The sequence below is a fragment of the Crocodylus porosus genome, unplaced genomic scaffold, assembly GCF_001723895.1.
Source record: "Crocodylus porosus isolate Cpor-Errol unplaced genomic scaffold, CroPor_comp1, whole genome shotgun sequence".
NCBI lineage: Eukaryota > Metazoa > Chordata > Crocodylia > Crocodylidae > Crocodylus > Crocodylus porosus.
In genome coordinates this window covers 16,335,654-16,356,033 of record NW_017728932.1, presented here as the reverse complement: position 1 = coordinate 16,356,033, position 20,380 = coordinate 16,335,654, and the positions used below count along the sequence as shown (strand labels likewise).

At 49.2% G+C, this 20,380-nt stretch overlaps 1 protein-coding gene across 5 annotated transcripts in view; it reads left to right on the top strand.

Annotated features, from left to right (window-relative positions):
• SPECC1 (sperm antigen with calponin homology and coiled-coil domains 1) overlaps positions 1–20,380 on the top strand; it is a 117,303-nt gene that overhangs the window by 50,635 nt on the left and 46,288 nt on the right. For all 5 annotated transcript variants that reach the window (XM_019545771.1, XM_019545769.1, XM_019545770.1 and 2 more), the window contains 4 exons: positions 11,979–13,552; positions 15,558–15,765; positions 16,617–16,690; positions 17,903–18,081. In XM_019545771.1, the coding sequence (XP_019401316.1) occupies positions 11,979–13,552; positions 15,558–15,765; positions 16,617–16,690; positions 17,903–18,081 (2,035 nt within the window). The remainder of the gene's footprint in view (positions 1–11,978; positions 13,553–15,557; positions 15,766–16,616; positions 16,691–17,902; positions 18,082–20,380) is intronic.

Below are 20,380 nucleotides of genomic sequence, written 5' to 3'. Positions count from 1 at the left end.
CATGGCAGAAGGCAGAAAGGTTGTGCATAGAAAGCTTCAGGCTTGTGTTTTGGCTTCTCTTGACTCCGTTATGCTGTTCAGGTGCCTTTGAAACCTAAAATGGGCTGGCACCTCTCTCCTCATCACGTCGCTTGGTGCACTTTTGTTTGCAGAGATCAAATGTATATGTGCAGTGTGGATTTTCCCTGAGAATTTAACACCTCCAATAAAAGCCTTGTTACTTAACTGCTGCTATTTCAGACCTTGGTGCCATCCATGTTCTTGGGATCTAATTCTGACAAGTAGGGTCACACAGGCCTTCAGCTGTTTCAGCAGGCCCCTCTGAACTCTGATTCCCAAAGGACCTTAATTACATTTAGAGATGACGCTGACTGCAGCAGCAGCAACAGCTAAACCATGCAATGAAGCTGGACAAAGGCTGCAAATACACCTTTCAAGCCACACCACCCTAATCTCATCTCGTCTTGTGGTTCCCTCTTTGTCTCTCTCCAACGGTTCTGGAACAGGGGCTGGTTTCCCATGCGTTTCACTGCAGGTTTAAAACGATTGGGTCAGATCTAAGCAAACTCCCTTCCATTCACGAGGTGAACCCAAACGAGCCCTGAATTTCTGTATTCAAATCAGAACTCGCAGTGCAGACCCATGCCAAATGGAGCCATTAATCCAAATGGCCAAACTTTGAAGGAGGATGGAGCCAGATGCAGGCTTCAACTTCCTCCCCTGTTGGGCAGGAGTGTTCTCAACCCTGGGACTTGGTTTTGCTCATTCTCTTTGGCATCTCTTTTCCCCAATTACTGAAGGTAGAGCAGTCATTCTCAGCAAAGGTGCTGCCGCACTGTGGGGTGCTTTAAGATCCTGTCAAGGGTGCTGCAATGGTGCCATGCCATGTTAGGTGTGCCAGCATGATTTACAAGGTAAATAGGAGACAGGGTAGATTTGCAGCTTTTATCACAAGATGAACCCAGAAGAGATTTCCAAGAGGCATCCATAGTGCCCAAACCACTCTGGCCTGTTACGCTCCTTCTGAGTGCTTTGCAACAGAATCGCTCTATCCTATTGCTGTAGTCAAAAGTAAAGAGCTGGCGTTTTCCAAGTGTGCCTTGGGTCTACCGAGGGGTGCGGCGAGTCACAGAATCATAGAAAATGAGGGCTGGAAGGGACCTCAGGAGGTCACATCTAGTCCGACCCCTGCCTGAAGCAGGACCAGCCCCAGCTACATCATCCCAGCCAAGGCTTTGTCAACCCAGGTCTTAAAAACCTCCAAGGATGGAGACTGTACCGCCTCTCTGGGTAACCTGTTTCAGTGCTTTACTACCCTCCTAGTGAGAGGCTTTTCTAATCCCCAACCTAAACCTCCCTTGCTTCAACTTGAGCCCGTTGCTCCTTGTCCTGCCACCAGCCCAGCTCCATCCTCTTTGCAACCCCCTTTGGCAGCTGAAGGCTGCTATCAAATCCCCCCTCAGTCTTCTCTTCTGCAGACTGAATCAGCCCAGTTCCCTCAGCCTGTCCTCACTGGTCACGTCTCCCAGCTCCCCAAACCATTTGCATTGCTCCCCACTGGACTGTCTCCAACTTGTCCACATCCTTTCTGTAGTGGGGGGCCCACAACTGGACACAGAACCCCATATGTGGCCTCGCCAGTGCTGAATACAGCCGAGGGCTACGGGGGTAGAAGTGGCTGATGACTTTCTCTGTGGCTGGGATGCTGAGTCTGCAGGAGCTGGCGCGAGCAAGCTCTCCTGGCCCGTTTTCAGGCCTTTCGGTATCTCATTTTGACAGGCGCACAGGCAGGAAACGTTCTGGAAGAAACAAATAAAGTCTGCAAGGGTCCTGGGTCAGAGAAATGCCTGTCATTTTTGCATGGTAATGTCCTAGGTATAGGAGTGCGGCTCAGTCCTTATAAGGATTACAAAAATACTTCTTTAGTCAGCCACGAACTACTCGAGATACAGAACTGGCAAATTAATTCTGGCAGTTGAGCAAGCGGAGGGCGAGTTTGTTTGACAGTCACCGGACTGCTGCAGATTGCACCAGAATAGCTGTGGGGAAGTGCTGCACTGAGGGGAATCATGTCTGTCCTCTGGGTTAGCAGCGAGCAGGTGAGTGGAGCTCTGGGGGCTGTTTTCGCAGCCAGGACTCGACCCCCACTAGCAGAGCACGGTGCAGGCGGCAACATCAGAGGAGAGATGAGCACCTTCAGGCCCATATTTCCTTCTTGTTTCTGTGGACTAGGCTTGGGGGCTGACTTTTTTGCAGCCGTGCAAGTGAGGGCCTGGGGGTGGGGGCTTCAGGGTGAGGATTTGTGATTAAGTGCTGTACATATCTTCCTCCTGCCCGGTCTCCCCAGTGCACTTAGCAGCCCCCTGTTCCTGCTTCCTTGTATTTTCCTGAGCAAAGAATGAGTCCCTCTTGTACCAACACAAGAGCTGTGCTCATTTTGCATTGCAGTCTATACTTGGACCCTCGCACACATTTTCAGTTGAGATCCAAGTTCACTTTGAAGGCCAATCTCCAGTACCAAAAGCAAGGATGGGGAAACTATGCCATTTGCTGCCTGCATACAGTCCCTTTTGTTTTTTCTCATTCTGAGCCTCATCCAAAACTGACTGAAGTCCACAGAAAAGAAATCTGTTGACTTTAATAGGCTTTGGCTCAGAACTTGTATTATCCTGGTTCCGTGACGGCGACCACCACTTCCACGGAGTAACCACAGTATGACTTGGGCTTTTGTAACTCGGCCCTATTACGGATTAAATGAACTTGGTTGTTGGCACCATTAGTTGCTAGAGATGGTCACAAGTATGGTTTCCATCCACAACTGGCAGAAACCACCGCTTCAGATTCTGCTGAGTCCGTCAACCTGGACCCAAGATGTAGGCCGGCTTTAGGCGATGTCCCGAATCTGAGGAGTTGGGTTCTGTCCCTGTAGAAAGTTGTTTCCGTTCCAAGTTGGGGCATTGAACAACATATTTGGAAATGTCGGTTGCTATATTCACTAGGCATTCGAGCTGACCGAATATGTCTCAAGTCTGTCGCTGCTCCTGTTGGGTCTGCATTCCTACCCTGGGGGGTGGGCACCTTTCAGAAGAATGCCCTACCTGTTCAGTCTTTTGCAGACTTGAATCGGTGGCAGTGACTCTTCTGTGCATTAGTCCTGGAGTTTCTAGAGCAGCAGCTCTTCTTGTATTCCCCTCACAGACAGCCCCTCTCAGCAGGGACCCTGTTCTCTTGGTCAAGAGCTAAATATTATCCAAGCTTTTTGAAGTCAGAAGTCTCTATATTCCCAAGCTGGCTCAAATTGAAGCACTTACTGCATCTTTCTCTTCTATATCTCTAGCGCTGACACTACAGACTTAGCAATCTGTTGTCCTGTAAGGCCAGAAGTCTTTCTCTTTGGTCGCCCCCTTCTATGCCACTGCCTCGGTCTCTTCCAAAGCACCACTAGTCAAGCTGCTTTCATATTCCTGGACTTTATCATCACCTAAATCAGCATCTTAGTGCAAGTCTCCCCGTTTGCCCCGTCTGTTGCCTATTGTATTGCTGCCATGCGGAATGCAGGCAAACAAGCCAGACAATCGGACAAATCGCTGGAATACCTCAAAGACTGGAGGTCATGTTGTAACTATTTATTTTTCCTTTTTTTTCCTTTTTTCCTCATCCAGCCCAGAAAGCAAACGTTCCAAATAAGGAGGTGGGAGCAGCTGCTCCGCTGCCACAAAAATAATTTTAGCCTTAGTTCTCCCTGAGAAGGACTTTCGCCAGGCTGGAATGACCTGTCTGGCTTCAGAGGGTCGGGGAAATGAGAGAGATGGAGCCTTGGACCTTCCCAGGGAGAGGTGGAGGAGCTAAAGTAACTTCTGAGGAGCCTGTTTAATAAAGAAGGGTGGTGCCAGCACAAGCGTAATGTCGTGGCTGGGCACCCAGGCAGCTGTAACCCATGGTGGGGCAGCAGCAACCTCTGCCTGCCGCCCTCCCTTGGAAGTCGGTGCCCAGGGTGGCTGCCCCAGTCTCCCCACCCTAGTTATGCTACCACGTGCCAGTTCCTTCACGAATGGCAGGGTCTTATTATTCGTGCTACGTCGGCACGTGCAAGCTCCGGCCAAGACCGCACATCCGCATAACACATCCCATCCCAGAGCTCCTAGGTTTTCCGTGGGCCCCTACCTGTGTGCTCTCTTCTTCTGCTCATCCTATTGCAAGTTGCTTTTGCTCAGTTGAGCAGTTAGAGACCTTATCTGAGCCACTGGCCTTGTGCAGACTGGCTGGAGCAGTTCAGTGGCCATCTTCCCAGGGCCAGTTTTTATTTGGCTAGAGTCCTTTTGGGTCCTCCCAAGATTAAGGGTGTGGGCTGCATGACCGATATTCTCCAAACACGTCCATTTGAGGGAGACGTGCCCGGCCAAGCCTACCTTTACCATGTGCACTATTGCACCCAGGCCGGGGGCCAGGCGGCAGTGTCCTTTCTCTGGGTCTAGCCTGAGCAACAGAGGGAGAGCACCATCTGCTCCTGACTTCCTGAGATATTCCCAGTGGCACAGCCATAGAAAAGCATTGAAAAACACAACCCGCACAGCAGCAGGACGCTAGCTGTCGTTGTCCCCCTGCTTTACCTGGGCCACGTTCTGCACCAGTTAGCCCCATCACATAGCCACGAGACATAGAGCAGCCTCGCTCTGCCTTGTGCCTGTCATGAGGTTGACTGCATAGTTTTAGTAATAAGTTAGACAAGGATTTGTATGGGATGGTTTGGACAGGGGTGTTGGGCCCAGCTGCCATCCTTCTTGTTCAAAGCTCCAAGAAGCCCCGGCGCTGGTTTAGAGCTGATTTACTCAATCTGTGTCATTTCTCAGTGTTGTTTGTGCCCCGCAAGGTTTGATAGGGCTGTTAAAATATATTCTGCCAGCGCAGCAAGTGTAACAGCATTCACATGGAGGGAGCCGGGACTGTGCTAAAAGCTCTGTCTGTCTAGATCAGTGCAGAGCAGGGTTACTTGTGTGTCTGCCCTTCTGCTTATCAGTCACTAATATCTGCTCATTCCTGTGCCTTGATGGAGCATGTCTGTGTCCTGCCAGAGCTGGCTGCTAATGGGATTGCAAAATCTCTGGGGAGCAAAGGAGTCATTTTCTGCCCATTGCAAATGCTTGAACAATGCGTTGTAAGAGATGAGAGAGGCCCTGTATCTGCCTGGCAGCAGCAGTGGAAATGGCTCACTTCTAAAATTGTCTGTTAATTAAAGTGCTTCGTTGCAGCACTGAACAGGGGCTGTACAAACACGTGGCCCAAGGCATCTGCCCTTGCACTGTATCTCAGACTGCGTACCATCCGCGTTAGCTGATTACTTAGTTGGCAGCCACAAGAACGTGGGGCCTGGAGCTTGGCAAGGGCACATGAGCTTTGCTGTGCTCTGGCACGAGTATCCTTTTGGATGCTACCTGCTGCTCACGACTCCATGGGGTGTAACAGAGCAGCATACTGCTGCGCTGAGAGTCGGATCATAATTCTGCGCACTTTTATTGTGCCTTTCCATCAAGGGTCTCTGGGCTCCTCTGCATCTGTTGTGGGTTAACCTGTCTTGCATATAGACATGGGTCCTTTTGGTGGATCACCTGGTGTTTTAACACATGGTGGAAGCAGGTTGCAAAGGTAGGAGGTGCATGAACCTGCAAGACAGCGTGGGTGTATGTATCCCTACTCTGACAACTAGTGTGCATCTGCCATGTCCTCTGACTAGTACTACATGCTTCATTGCAGCTTCTCCGGGTCATCCTGCCTCCTTACCTATGTGCCCTCTGCTGCTCTGGGGCCATCTCAGCACGAGGTCACTGCCTGGCTGAGCTGTGGTATACGGCCACTTACTGTCGTCTGCACTTCCAGCTCAGAGCTCACATTTCATGATACTGCCTGTTATTTGGCAGCTGTGGTCTGCACCTTGGGGTGGTCCCACCCTGAGATCCTGGGCTTTGTTGCATTCAGGGCAGATACACGTGCGCGTCCATCTGAACAGCAGTCGCTACTCACAGGGCAGCCAGTGCCAGAGCCAGCCAAGGAGCTCCAGCTTGGCTGTAAGAATGCTGTAAGGACTCGGGGAGAGCTCAGATGACCCTCAGTTAGTTTGAGGAGCAGGAAGGCATGTTTGCTAAGAGCCCCCACAACTCAGAGCACTCATCCTGCAGACTCTCCATCTGATCCCGAAGTCTGGGTGAGCCCCAGGACAGGCACCCTGAATCGGCCAGGGAAGGGCTCAGTGGCAAAGTGGCTAAGGCCTTTTGCTACGGATCCAGAGGTGCAAGTTCCAGTTTTCCTGGAAAGCTGCTCCCTGAACCCTGCTGTAAATAGGACCTGGCCATTCAGGCTGGGGAATCCCAAGCAGCCAAATATGATGGTAGTGGCCTCACTTCTTTGTGCACCATTGGCTACAGAAACAGGCATGTGTTAATTATACCAGCCTGTAGGGCCACCTGCCTTTGGGTGTAACTTTGACCCCACCCCCCCACACACATTGTGGGTGTGCAAACTCCATCTCTCTCACTGTGCAGACCGGTTGCTGGATCCTGGCACGCCCTGAGATGCTGCTCAATTGCCCCCTCAGGAGAGCGGTGCTGGGTGGGCTATCAAGGAGGCTGTCAGAAGAAAAGGCAGCTGTCTTGTCTCTGCAGACGCATACAAGGGAGAAAGGCTGGAATTTTTCCTGGCTTCTGGTTTCATGCCTGCTCTCAGCTTTCCACCAGCAGGAAGTATCAGGAGGTAAACTGCCCAGTTTGTGATACATGAACATTTAAAGAGGTGAGGGATTGCCTGGCATGGAGAAGCATGCCTCTCTGGGCAGCTGCCATGCAGAAGTCTCCAGTGCACAAAACCGCAGGTGTTAGCACTTGAGAGCTTCAGCCAAAGCTCATCTGTAATTTGAGGTAGAGACTTTATGGCACCCTGGCAGTCTCAGTCCTGCACCAGCTGTGTGGAAACAGGTTGTATCTCCTGACTTGCCACTGATTCTTCAGCAGAATACTTTCGTGCTATTTGGGCTTGCATCACCAGCTGATGTCCCCCAGAAGAAGGGCAGCCTTCAGGCGAAGATAAAAAGACTGTTGCTAGTATGCTTCTGATGGACCCCTACACCCATCACCACCCACCATCTCATGCATACACCATAGCTGGCATCCTCTTTACCTAGCCATTCATTCATTTTTGTCGGTTTTGTCCCTCCATCCCACCAGCATAAGAAAGGGAACTGGTCAGAAAAGGGAGGGAGAGAGTAAAAAAGGCAAGTCTGTCGCAAACGCAGCTTTTGGGGAGGACCATGGGACAGAGCCCATAAAAACACAGTGACTTGTTTGCAGACGCTTTTTGTCATCTTGCCGTGTTAAAGACTTTTAACTTTGCAGCCCTACCATGCTTTGTGGCCAGGCAGTAATTTATTTTACTGCTCTCGACATGCAATGTGTTCACTGTTGCTTGTTTAAAAAAAACCAACCACGGAAGGTATCGTACCATTGCAGTCTGAGTCATGCACTGTACGGTTCACCGAATGTCCAGCCTCGCTGTCTTAAAGTGCGTGCATGCACTAAACTAAACCTCCCACAAAGCACACGGAAATACCCACGTCCAGCAGGAATCGTGGCCTTCTTGCACCTCTGAACCTTCGCAGGGGAAGACGTGTGGTCATTCTGATTAACGTCTTGCACAAAAGCGCGGGTATTCTTCACAAGTGACTCCTAATCTACGCGTAGAAGCACGATGGATCTGCGTCCGTCCACCTGTAAGATTTTCTCCCTTGCTCTCGCAACACGCTGTGCAAAACAGAGTACGCAGCTATCATAAGAGGCAGATATTTCTTATCTGCCTCCCAGCTTTGCTATCAGGCATCCACTGGCTTTCTGCAGCTACTCAGGTTATAGTTTTAAAAAAAAAATGCTTTTTTCTGTGTTGCCAGCATACAATAACAGGCTTCATAAGCCAAGCAAGCAGAGGGTAAGATGGATCTGAGACCAGCTCTTGTGGCTTTAAGCATTGCCAAGATATTTGCCACCTTGCCTGGTCCTTGCCTTATCGGTATTAGTCATGTCTGCAACTGCCAAATCCCACGGGCTTCATTTCTAAGCAGAGGCCTTAAACGAGGCAGTGATTTCAGCTGGCTTGCATTCCAGCCTGGAGCCAGGGAGTTGTGCCCTTCCACTGGGTGCCCCTCACAAGCTCCTGTGACAGATGTGGGGAGCTTAGCACAAAAATAGAGTGGAAGCATAATGAGGAAAAGCTGTGAAGTGCCACCCGAAGCATGCCTTCTAAGGGAGAAATGCTGCAGCAGGCCTTAGCGATGGGATTGAAATGGCTCCAGACCATCTTGATGAGCCAAGCCTTATCTCATTAAAGTCCTGCTTCTGGCAAGAACTGAAAGGCAGGGAATATCCACTGGCAGGGGGTGCTGTGAGCTGGAGAAGGAAGGAGCAGGTGGGAGCCAGAAACTCTTGGTTTTCTTATCCTCCCCAGGAGACCTGCATTTTTACCTCCCTGTGCCTCTGTTTCGCCACCTCTAAAGCAGACATGACAGTTGCCCATGTCAAAGGACTTGAGGATAGCTCGGTCTGGTCATATTAAAGCACTTTGAAAATGCAAAGCAGTGCCTGAGCATCACGAGTTACTTCTGAATAACTGAATAGAGTAGCAACGGCATCCCAGGGCGAGAGCAGGCAGCCCCCCAGGAGCCAAGAGCCCTCACGACAGCACCTGCTCCGAAGGGCAGCATTGATCAGAGGCAGGTGGGATTTGGGGGCAACAGGGAACCGGAGCTGTCCTGCATTTCCGGTGCTTTGGGGTGGTCCTCAGCCTGGCTGCATTGCTCTGCAGTGGCCTCAGGCTGCGGGACTGAGTAACCATGGGTCCGCTCCATCTGAGGTGCGGAAAGCATCCTCCGTGGAATGAAGTGTAGTGCGGTGCTTTGAGTGCGCCTTGGTGTATGTTCTGGGGTCCCTTCCTCCCTTGTCTTTGCAACCCCACAAGGAGGCATCAGGCACGTGAACAGCAGGAGAAAGCAGGCAGGGTTGTCAGTGCTGAGAGATGGCAAACACGTGGTGATTTATAGGGAACAAGTCAGCAGAGCATGGAGCCTGAGAGCCTTGCTGGCACGTTCAGCTGGGTTTGAAGCCTGTGCTGCTTGGCACGCTGGTGAAGTGCAGCCTGTACTGGTTAGATGTGCTTCGTTTGGATACTTACGGCTCTCTTCTGTGAAATCCTCGTCATCGTGCGGTGGAACGAGAGGCCGGCTGGACCTGGAATGAGAGGCTGCCTGGGCCTGCCAGCAGAGCGGCTGCGTTGTTCTCAGGGACAGCGTTGTTTCATCGCAACGCCGGGCAGGTGCATCAGTTGTGACCACGTTGCTCCACATTGTGACGCAACCTCCTTGTTGGGATTAAGCTGGCAACGAGGTTGTGTCACTAGCTTTGAGGGGCCCAAACTTGCTGCACATGGAACAGCCCATGGCAGGGGTGATGCTCCCTTTCTGTCCTACCGTGGCTCAGGTGTGCCCTGATGGAAAAGTGGCTGTGTTGCCCAGGCCCGCTGGCTGAAATAGCCCATACAGTGCATCCTGCCCCAGCTCTGACTGTATGGTTTGCAACTGGCTGTAACAACCCCCATGCTTAATAACCATCCAAGAAATAACACCGGGCTTTAAATTCTCCCCTCGGCCTGTGCCCATCTATTTTCACCCCTAATGCATTTCCATGCCTGAAATCTGTGGTGTGATTATAGTTGCTTTGACCGTGCTCTACACACGTGGTAGGAAGCTGTTGGCTTCGAGCAATGCACTGTGGAGCATGAAAGGTTCGGCTAAGGTTTGGACAAGGCCCCTTGCCCTCTGGGGCTCCCGCATTTGAACCTCCGTTGGAGATAAATTGTATTAAGCTTTCCTCAGCTGGGCGTGACACTTGCCTCGTATCACACAGATCATTTTGTTTCCCTACATCCTCCGTCTTGTGGTCTTAGTTGCATAGAAACCAAAGGCCTCATTCTCCTCCTGCGCTGGATGGGAACGCGGTTGAGAGGTGCCAGCCCTTGGCTTAGATAGTGGGACCCTCCCATGGCTTGAACAATGCACCTGCACTCCCTTAATGTGACAAGGGAAGTGAGCATGAACCTCCGGCACCCTTTGAAATGCAGTGGAAAAACAACCATCTCTGCTTGCACTGCACTTCAAGGCGGCTCCCAGCTCCCTGGCGGGACGTGCTGCCTTCTCCAGCTGTAGATGACTAAATGCAGCCTGGCTGTGTGGGCTGTCTGCAGTTGGGCCAGAATATTCCTGCTATCTCTTCCCATAAACACTGCAGCCTTTGTCTTCTGCCTTATCATGCTTTGGCCATAACAGAGAAGTTACTGTGCTTCCTCCAGAGAAAAGCCCTCTCTGTACTTCAAGGGGTATTTTCAGCCTGCTCATCATTCCCCCCCCACAGTGCTTATTGTGCTGGCTGCAGTGTGGGTGTGCGTGGAAGAAAGGAGAAGATGCCCCTGGTTGTGGGGGTTTCATAAATGTATTGCATTCCCTGGAGAGCTGCTGAGCAAACACTGTGTGGGCAACCTTAACTCTTCAGCGCCCCGCCAGATCTTCGCTGGGGCTTTCTCAGTCCTGGGAGAATCTGGGCTCTACTTGTTGGGTAACACGGGAGCCAGAAAATCATCTAGCAGCTGAGTTTTAGTGTCTCCCCTTGGCACTAGTAGCCCTTCACATGTATAGGAGCTTCATGTGCGTCATCCAGAGAAAGGCTTCCAAATCCTACAAAACTTAATTTCTTCCAGTGCTTGGCTAAGATAGTTACAGTGCGAAAAGTTCTGGGTGAATTCCCTATATTGTTTTCTGCGTTGTTGTGAAGCTGCGGAGACAGCATTTTCCTTGTTTGCCTTTCCAGTGGTAAGACTTTCTCTAGTCCAGAAACCCTTTGTCACCAGCTCTGTATGAGGACCCAGCTCCCTTGCTGAGGACATTGTCTAGCTGTCAGGTCAAGATGTTCTCCAATAAGCACAGGACAGCATGCAAGAATATAACTGGGATGATGTGATTTTAAGATACCATCTCATGAACTTTGAAAGACGGAGGGAACTTCCATCTATTAGTGGAAAGCAGGGATTCCCAGCTTTCCAGTGAGGCGTGCCTTTGGTTTCTATCTTAGGTGACTCTCAGGGTCACATGCCTTGAAATAATTGCTGCTTCCAACCAAAAAAAACAAATACAAGTCATCTCCCAATAAACCCAAGATGCTTTCTGTGCTGCAAGCAGCTCTCTGATCCATCTGCCCTTCGTGTAAGTCGAGCAAACCATTGCTCCATTGAGCATGCTGGGAAGCAGTGCTAACCAGGTGGATTTTGGGCCCGTGAGTAACATAAGTTGCACCTTCCAAGCAGATTTTGAATTATTTCTTTGAACAAAAACCTGTCCCTGCCCATTATCCATCTCTACCTGTTGGTTTTCAGTTAATTTTCTTTCTCATTAAAACTCTCCAGTAGTGATTAAAATGCAAATATGCTAATTTTGTACACGCTGTTAAAACCCATTTTGATAATGAAAGCCAACAGCCTGTCCTTGGTTAGTGGGCTTTCTTTTAGGAACCGTTAGTCAGTTTTTAATTAAGCATCTCAATGCAATTAGCATAATGTAATTAAAATAATCAAAGACTCCATTGTTTTTGTCATATAATTAATATTGTGGCATTTGGGGTTGGACTTTAAAAACGCTGTAGATTATGCTTCCCATTGCGCAGCAAGCTAGGCTGGCAGGCTCTTCTTCTTTCTGGGGGAAGGAAGCAATACAACATAAATACGAGCGTCCGTCAAGTAGAAATCCAGATCTCTGGCCAGGTGTGAAGCTATTCCGACACCCAGGTGTTTTCTCCTGCTGGCTCTAGGCCATAGCTGTGTTGTTATGGGTCACGTAGATGTTGACTTGTCTGGCATATGAGGTAATTTGTCTCCTCTCTTCTGTCTTTTGCTTCAAGGAGCTGTTTCATCAGCCAAGCGCACAGGGATTCCAGCTCCTCGGGAAACCCCGTCCACCGTCTCCAGAGAGAGGGCAGTGTTGCGTGGACCAGCTAACACTCGGAAAACTCAGCCCAGCCCGACTTCTAGCGGCACGCCTACGCCTACCAAACACCTGCGCCCCTCGGCCAAGTCCAAGCAAGAAAATGAAACCGGGGAGAAGGCCGTTCTGGAATCCCAGGTCAAGGAGCTCCTGGCAGAAGCAAAGACAAAAGACTCGGAGATTACCAAACTCCGGAGTGAGCTGAAGAAATGCAAAGACAAAGGCTCACCTAACTCTGAAGGGGTCAGTGTGTTAGATCAAAACTTAGACATGTTGCCACTGTCACCTGGTGACATGGACCCGCTAATACAGACTCTTCAGGAAAAAAACAGGACTTTTCAAAAAGAGCTTGCTAGCCTGGGGGAAGAAAACCGCGTTCTGAAAGAGAAGCTGCTTTATCTGGAGAACTCCCCCCTCTCGGACACGACGGTGAGCAGCGGAGGGGACAGCAGTCTCCCAACCCCGACCACCCAAGAGTCGAGTTTTGGAAGCCCAACGAAAAACCTAGTAAGAGGTGAACCTGATGAGGCCAGGCATCGTCCAAACGGAGGGGCTTTACGCAACTCGGGTTCTTCTAGCAGTGACGTGACTAAAGCCTCCTTGTCGCCTGATGCATCTGATTTTGAACATATAGCAGATATACCTTCTAGGCCAGTGTCCTCAAACAGCAACCCCTTCAAGGGTTCCAGGTGCTCCACCTCAGGGAGTTCTCCAAATAACATCAGCGACCTTTCCGTGGCTTCGCTGACCGAGAGGATACAAAAAATGGAGGAGAACCATCACAGCACTGCAGAAGAGCTGCAAGCCACTTTGCAAGAGCTGTCCGACCAGCAGCAAATGGTGCAGGAGCTGACGGCAGAAAACGAGAAGCTGGTGGAAGAGAAGGCTCTACTGGAGAACTCCTTCCATCAGCACAGAGAGAGAACAGAGCAGCTGAGTCAAGAAAATGAAAAGCTCATGTCGCTCCTCCAAGAGCAAACCAAGAACGAAGAAACCAAAGCGCAGGAGGGGAAGGTCCTGGAGCTGGAGCAGAAATGCACAGAACTGCTCGAGAAAGCGCAGTTTGAACGAGAGAAGCTGCTCAACATCCAGCAACAATTAACCGGGAGCTTACGGAGCTTAGAAAGAGAACACCAAGATGCCCAGGAGGTGATCAAGGGCCTAGGAGAGGAAAACGAGAAGCTCAGTAGGCTTCTAGAAACAGAACGGCAGAGCAATAGCATGGTGACAAAGACTCTGGAGGACTGTAAAATCGCCTTAGAAGGCCTGAAGATTGAGAATGGGTCCCTCAAAACTCAGCTAGAGAGTGAGAAACAGAAGGCTGCAGAGATGAGTGCGGTAGGATGTACTACTGACAACTCTGAGGTGCAGGAGATGTTGAAAGTGGCCCATGCAGAGAAGGATCAGTTGGAGCTGGCTTGCACTGAGCTCAAGCAAGAGCTGTTGAAGGCAAGCAGCGAGGTGAAACAGGCCCAGGGGCTGCTGGCCAAGGTAAGGCAAGAAGAGCACTACACTTTTATGCTGTGTGCCCTCTTTCCCTGCACCAAGCAGAGGTGTCTTCAGGCCCCAAACACCAGTAATAAAGTAGAGGTCAATGAATAAGCTCTAGTGACCAATCAAGTCTATGAACTTTGCCTTCTTTTCTGGTGACAAATGATCTGCAGATGATTTTAGGGGATTTAAAATGTATTTCCTATTCAGAATTTGCCAGCTGAATAATCCCTCCTTGCTAGGTTGTTTGTGAGCAATTCATGGTATTCAAGATTTGGTATTTGAGAGAAGTGACTTAGTTTTGATGGCATGCACAGATCACGTGATATTGCCTACTCAAAAAACAGAAACACGTATAAACTCCTAGAATAGTTTTTGACATAAATAGTTGTTTTTACAGATACAACATTTTCTTTCTGTAGTATCTGGCTTAAAATTCACTGTTTTCACATCAATTCTCGCTAGCAAATGCATTTACTAGAATAGTCGGGGAATGAGCAAACACTCAACGCGAATTAGATGTTTCGTTAAAGAAACATATCTGAAAATGTTTTTGCTATTTAACCCAGCTCTGTAATCAAGGCAAACTCAATTGCTGAGGGTTAGTGAAGGACAAATGTTAAGTTCGGGCTAAATGGTGGAGACAGCTGGTTTATCAAATCATGAATTCCGTGACTACAGATCCCACAAATGTCACTACGCATGAGAAAGAAATGGCCGGATGCCTTTGAGTCAGTTGACTTCATGGTGCAGGGTCAAGCCCAAAACGAGATGTTTTGTAAAAGTAAGAATGTGCCAGTCTTCTAGTATCTTAATTAAATTCATGGGAGGAAGTATCGCATAGCACACTGGCAAACCTACAGGCTTCTGGTTAGAGTTACATGAGGCCTAAATCCTGTCTGGCAGGAGAATGGACTCGTTGGCTTGATTAGTTGCTTTCTTCTTAAATGGCATTGGTCTTGCTACGGGATGACTAGTTTCGCTTGCTGATATCGCTGCATCCAAGACAGTATGCTGCTGCCTCTTTTCATGAGTTTTCTCCTCCTCACACATAGCTTTCCCTGTGCTCGCAGCCCCCCGGCAGTCTGCTGTCATCAGTGGTGCAATTATCTGGACCCAGGTGTTGAGAACGTAGCTGCTCGGCGGGGTGTCACCGAGCAAGCGTAACTACAATGCGCGATAGCGATTAACATCCGGCACTGCCGGGGGAGCAACAAACAGCATCTACGGCGGTTCCTGGCTGGGGGAGGGCATCGTGGGAAGAACCATAGAGTTGACTAGTTGCAGAGGAAGAGAGTGGTGCCAAAAAGCACCTCCTGCCCGGGGTGATTTAGGAAGTCCAGATGTCCATTCGCCTGCATAGGTGACCACAGCAAGTGGGGAGGCTCCCGGGGGCTTTGGATTTCTCGCTGGGGCTGATCTGTATGAAGAAGAAATGTAAAACCTGTCAAGTGCTTGGTCTCTGCCCTAAATTTTTATTGCTGGGTTTTAAAACTACAGATTCCCTCCTGTTGAGTTAGGTTGTTTTGTGTTGCTGCACCTTTGTGCCACCCAAGCAAGACCACAGGCTCCTGAAGGCTTTTCTGCAGCCAGGCCCTGCCTGTGCTGCTCACTGAACGGGCAGCACCTGCCTTGCTTTTGTATAATCCACTTTTCCATTTGGCGGGAGTCTCTCACTTCCACGGTCCGTGGATGCGTGCTCCTGACGCCCGTGCCTAGGGGCAGCTCACAGGACTGTGTGCATTCATCCCTTCAGTAACTCCACATAGAGAGAGATTTTGATGATCCAGAGTGGCAGCAGGGAAATATTAATCTGGATAAAACAGCTCTCTTTTAGGCTCCAGTTTTTCCGCACCACTCTCTTAACGTGTGATTCATTGGTGGGGTTGTGGGTTTGCAGCTTCAGGAGAGAGCGTTGCTCTAGCAGGCCATATCTGCCGTGGTGCAGAGTGATTTCATTGAAGAAACAAGGGTGGACTTTGCAGCTTGCTTCCATTCCTTCCAGGTGGAGACAGAGTACAGTCAGCTGAAGGAGCTGTGTGACCGGCAGGCCGAGCAGCTCACCAGAACCAGCCAGAAGCTGCAAGAGAAAACATTGGAGTACGAGGCCGAGATCAAGAACCTGAAGGAGACCATCTTTGATTTGGAGGACCAGGTGGAGCAGCACCGTGCCATCAAGCTACACAACAACCAGCTCATCAATGACCTGGAGAGTAGGTGGAGCAGACGTGGAGCTCAGGCAAATGTGTACAGGGGGAAGGGCTCAGACGCAGCTTGCAGAAATAACTGAGTTGGAAGATTTTCATGTTGGTAACCTCCAGCTGAAAGGAGGATCACACAGCCCCAGATGCTGGATTTTAAACTGGGCATGCTGGCCTCCTTTGTAGAGCACTTGTGAGGCTTACTGATGAAAAGCACTTATAAGTTAGCGGCTATTATTAATTTTCAAGGCACGGGAATGGGAAAGTGCCACCTGGTGGCCTAAGCCTCTATTTCTCCTGCCAATCTTCTACGGTTGCAGTGTTGCCTGATTGATGGTCCGGGAAACATGCAATAAGCAAGGGTTTTTTGGCAACATCACTTATTTAAAACTGTATACGGTTGGTTCGATAAAAGAAGTCCCCAAAAACGCTTTGCTTCTTGCAGTGCTTTATGGAAAACTGAAAGTACCCAGTGGCTACATACCGTGCATTTGATCCTAGTAATTCCCATGTCTTGGACAATGTCCAGGAGCTGGCCATTCATTTCAGATTCACTGTTGATTCTGTCCCTGGTATACTAACAGCTGGACACAGCGAGTTTTATTCAGTTTAATACTCCAGCTCTGTTCCTGCAAACATAACCTAGAATGCCGCTTCGCCCTTTTCCTGGGCTGTCCTAGACAAAGCCTTGGCTGGGATGATCTAGGTGGGGCCAGTCCTGTTTGGAGCAGGGGGTTGGACTGGATGTGACCTTCTGAGGTCCCTTCCATTGTCTGTGATTCTGCGACCAATGATTGCTCCATCATTGTCTGTGATTCTGTGATCATCCCACTTATTGTATTTTCCCTCCTGACTATTCCCAGGTAAAGTGATGAAACTGGAAGAGCAAAAGCAGGATCAGGAGAAGCAGCTGAAGACTCTGACCAAACAGATGAAGGTGAGGCTCATGCTCCTCACGCGGGTGAAGGCACCAGCTGCACTTTCCCTGGAAGGCTAGCTTTGCCAGAGGCACAGCATGCTGCTTCAAGAGACTCATTCACAGGCTATCAAAACACCTAAACACACCTGTCCACCCCATTTTCACTCTCCTGTTTGGTTCCAGCTGAGTTTGACCCATTCTTTGGCTAAATGGGGAAAACATGGTAGAGACTGGTCTAGTCGCTTTGTATCATTTGGCTGGATAGCTTCTGTCAATATGCTTGTTAAGAGGTGGCAGTCTCTTATCAGATGCCATTGCCCTCTGTCAGACACAGACTAACACACCCAAGTTTGTATCTGACTGGGTTCACCACTGCCAGGTACAGGTGCCTGTGCCAGCACCAAGGAATCAACCTATTACTTTGGCATCTCAAAAGCGTTCCTTTACAAACAAGTAAGAATAATCATTATCACTTGGCATATTGCCTTTCCAAAGCCCTGCACACGCAGAAGATAATAACACAAGAGTTCTTCAATAACAGATCACTGACCATCATGGCAAGCAAATCCCATTTGCAGTTGGTGATAGAGTAAGCTTGCTAAAGTTCTGCTACAGACCTAAAGATAACGTGGCTTTGTGTCTGTGCTCTGAAAAAGCCCATGTGCACACAGCCTCCGGCATCAGTAGGAGATCTGTGTGCTGACATGGCCCTTAGTCTCCCGAAGCAACTCCTGGAATAAATATACCCACAAAGTACTACATTCCCATAAAAAAAAATGCTAGTGCCCATAAAGATGCCCATACCAGGGTCTAGAATTGCCAGCATCACCTGGTTCCTGTGTGTCAGAGTACATCTTGTCCCCAAAATGGGGAGCAAGTAAGGGAGTGTTTGAAGCAGTTGAGGAATTGCATGAATGTCCCTTTCATTTGCAGCCACTGTCTTAAAAGATCCAGAGGCCTGGTGGTACTTTCCCCACTTTGGAATACCCAGTGCAATGTAGCTGTTGATGTGAAACAGAAATAAGCTCTGCTCCCCCTCACTTCCCATTTTGGCCATCCCGTCACACCTTTATTGAGTCCAAGCATCTAAAACAGGCTTAGGACTGTTCTGAGGCTTTTCACAGCCTTCATCAGTGATTACTGATGAAGGAATCAGTCGCATGTAATGCACCCAACTCTAGTGGGTCCATCCATCCTGATGCTCAGCTTCGATGTATCTGCCACATTTAGGAGGATACAGAGGAGTGGAGGCGTTTTCAAGCCGATCTGCAGACTGCGGTGGTGGTGGCCAATGACATCAAGTGCGAGGCCCAGCAGGAGCTGCGTGTGGTGAAGAGGAAGCTCCAGGAGGAAGAGGAGAAGAGTGCCAGGCTGCAGAACGAGCTGGACGATGTGAAGGGCAGCAGCAGGTTGGTCACTCACAGGGATCAGGTCCTTAATCTCCATGATTGCAAGTATGCATGTAGACAGTGCTTTGCCTCTAACCATACTTTGGCCTGGACATGCATGCTGTCTGTTTTCAATCCCTCTAGCAGGTTTTGTCTTTTATTCTAAGATGTGTCTGGTTTTGTCTTTCTTAGGTCCTGTCCAGCTTTGCTAATAGGGCCTTGAGTGCAGGCTGTAGTCAACAGGCAGCTCTAGGATTTGCCTAGTGTAGCACTTAGTGTGGATGGGTCTAATCTTAACACTGTTGTGTATAGGCAGCAGAGTAGCTGAACATATTTTATAGGGTTCCCTGAAAATACATTGCTTTTTTTTGAGCTGAGAAGAGAGGTTGCACCGTATTAGGCTAAAATGGGGACTAATGCAGTGGCTCTGCGAATGTGGTATGTGCTGACTGAATGATCAATGTGAATTTTAGGAAATCATCACCTGAGGCAGCCCATCCCTCATGGGAGTTCCCCGTGTCTCTCTAGCTTAGCCAAGTGGTCTAAGTTTTGTCCCTCAGTCAGTGTTAATGTTTCATGCAGGCATCATTTTGTCTTGCAGTGAGACAGCGCTTTACCCAAGACTTTACCTAACACACAAGCTTCATACAATAGTCATAAGAGAGATGTCACAGGCTGTGTGAGAAATGTACGCTGTGCTCTTTTGGTGGAAAGAGCTGCTTTACCAATACGGGACAGCTCTGAGTTAAGCGGAGTTGGAGTCAATGGAGGGGACTTTATATCAGGGCCTTTGCACAACGTGAACAGTGTTGTCTAGAGACATGGGAAATGGATGCATCGAGTAGGGGCGGTGCCCCTCTAAAGGGGAGCAGGGCCATGCAGTATATTTCTTGCTCACTGACACAGCCAGATCAGAGCTCCAGAGGCTTAAATTTCTATCGAGCAGTGAGACGAGAGCTGCACATCTAAGCAACAGAAACAGTGGCACCATTTACCTGAAACATGCCAGGTTTTCTGTGCTTCTCTGGACCTGTTTGCCCATTCTCACCCAGTCGGCCCATAGAAGATGAATGTGGCAACCACTGGCCATTCCTTTCAGGGGACATAGGGCAAAGCTTGTGCTGCCTGTGTTTTTTTACTGCTCGCTGTCTGCAGGGCCCATACATAAGCTGGGAGAATATGAATAGAGTGCAACTGGTAAAGGATCAGGAAGCGGGAATCACAACTCCTGGCTTAGATGGACAGAAGTGCTTGCTAAAAGAATAAAAGCGTGTGTGTGTTAAGATCCAAGTTCAGTAACAGGGTCCCCAGTCTGTGCAGAGTGAAAAGCTACCAGCGAGTATATCTTGACTTAGAAGAAGAGGATGAAAATCATATCACCAGCCAGGACTCAGATTCAGAGTCTCCACTGCTGTTAACGATATCACAGATGCTTCGAGCAGGGCAAGGGAAACAGCTTCTTGTTCTGCTTTAGACATTAGCCCAAGTGCAACAGTAAGATTCGAACCAGCTCATAAGCAGCCCCTCTTTCAGTTCCCTCAAATTTTAAGGGAGGCTGGGGAAAGACTCTTGATTTCAGAACTGGGTTGTTTTTCCTAACTGTGCTATCACAGCTCTTAGGATAAAGCATTAATTCTGATCAACTGCCTAATTCTAAGAAAGTTTGGGGAGGAGCTGGCCTCTAACGGGATACATAGAAAACCTCAGTTGAGCATACTCTAGTTATAAAAGCAGAGTGCTATCTTTCAAATGTGCAAACGGTTCCAGAAGGGCCTGTTCAGACAGACTACCTTTCCTGCTGTGGTAATAAGAGGAGCTTCCAACCAAGGCAGAGAATGAAATTCAGGTCTAATCCGATTCCCCAAATGATATGCTTTTAATTAAGAAGTCAATTCCAGCTTGTGTTTATATCTGTCTGTCTCTGTTTTGCTTGCCTATCTGTCAGACTTCCTTGTTGTATTACTTTGGACATGGAACCAGAAATGTAATCTCAAGTAGGCAACATAAATTCTTCGTGAAGGGAAGATGTTGAGCTGAGTTTCTGCATCTGTCCCACATTTTTGGTAAGAGATTTGACGGGGATCACACGCCGCCTGTGGAGAAGCCGTTCGAGGTGCAGTTGCAATGCAGAGGGGCACACAGGAGACAGAAAGCAGTATAAATCCGAGTCTAGAACAGCCGACTGCCCAGTGCTGGGCAATGACATTTGAAAACTTGTACTGAGTTTTTGTTCAGCAAATCCCTGAAGCCCCCAAAGCTACTAGTGGTAACCAGTGCTACAATCCCATCTACCCTCCCATTTCTGAGGCCACTAATCCTA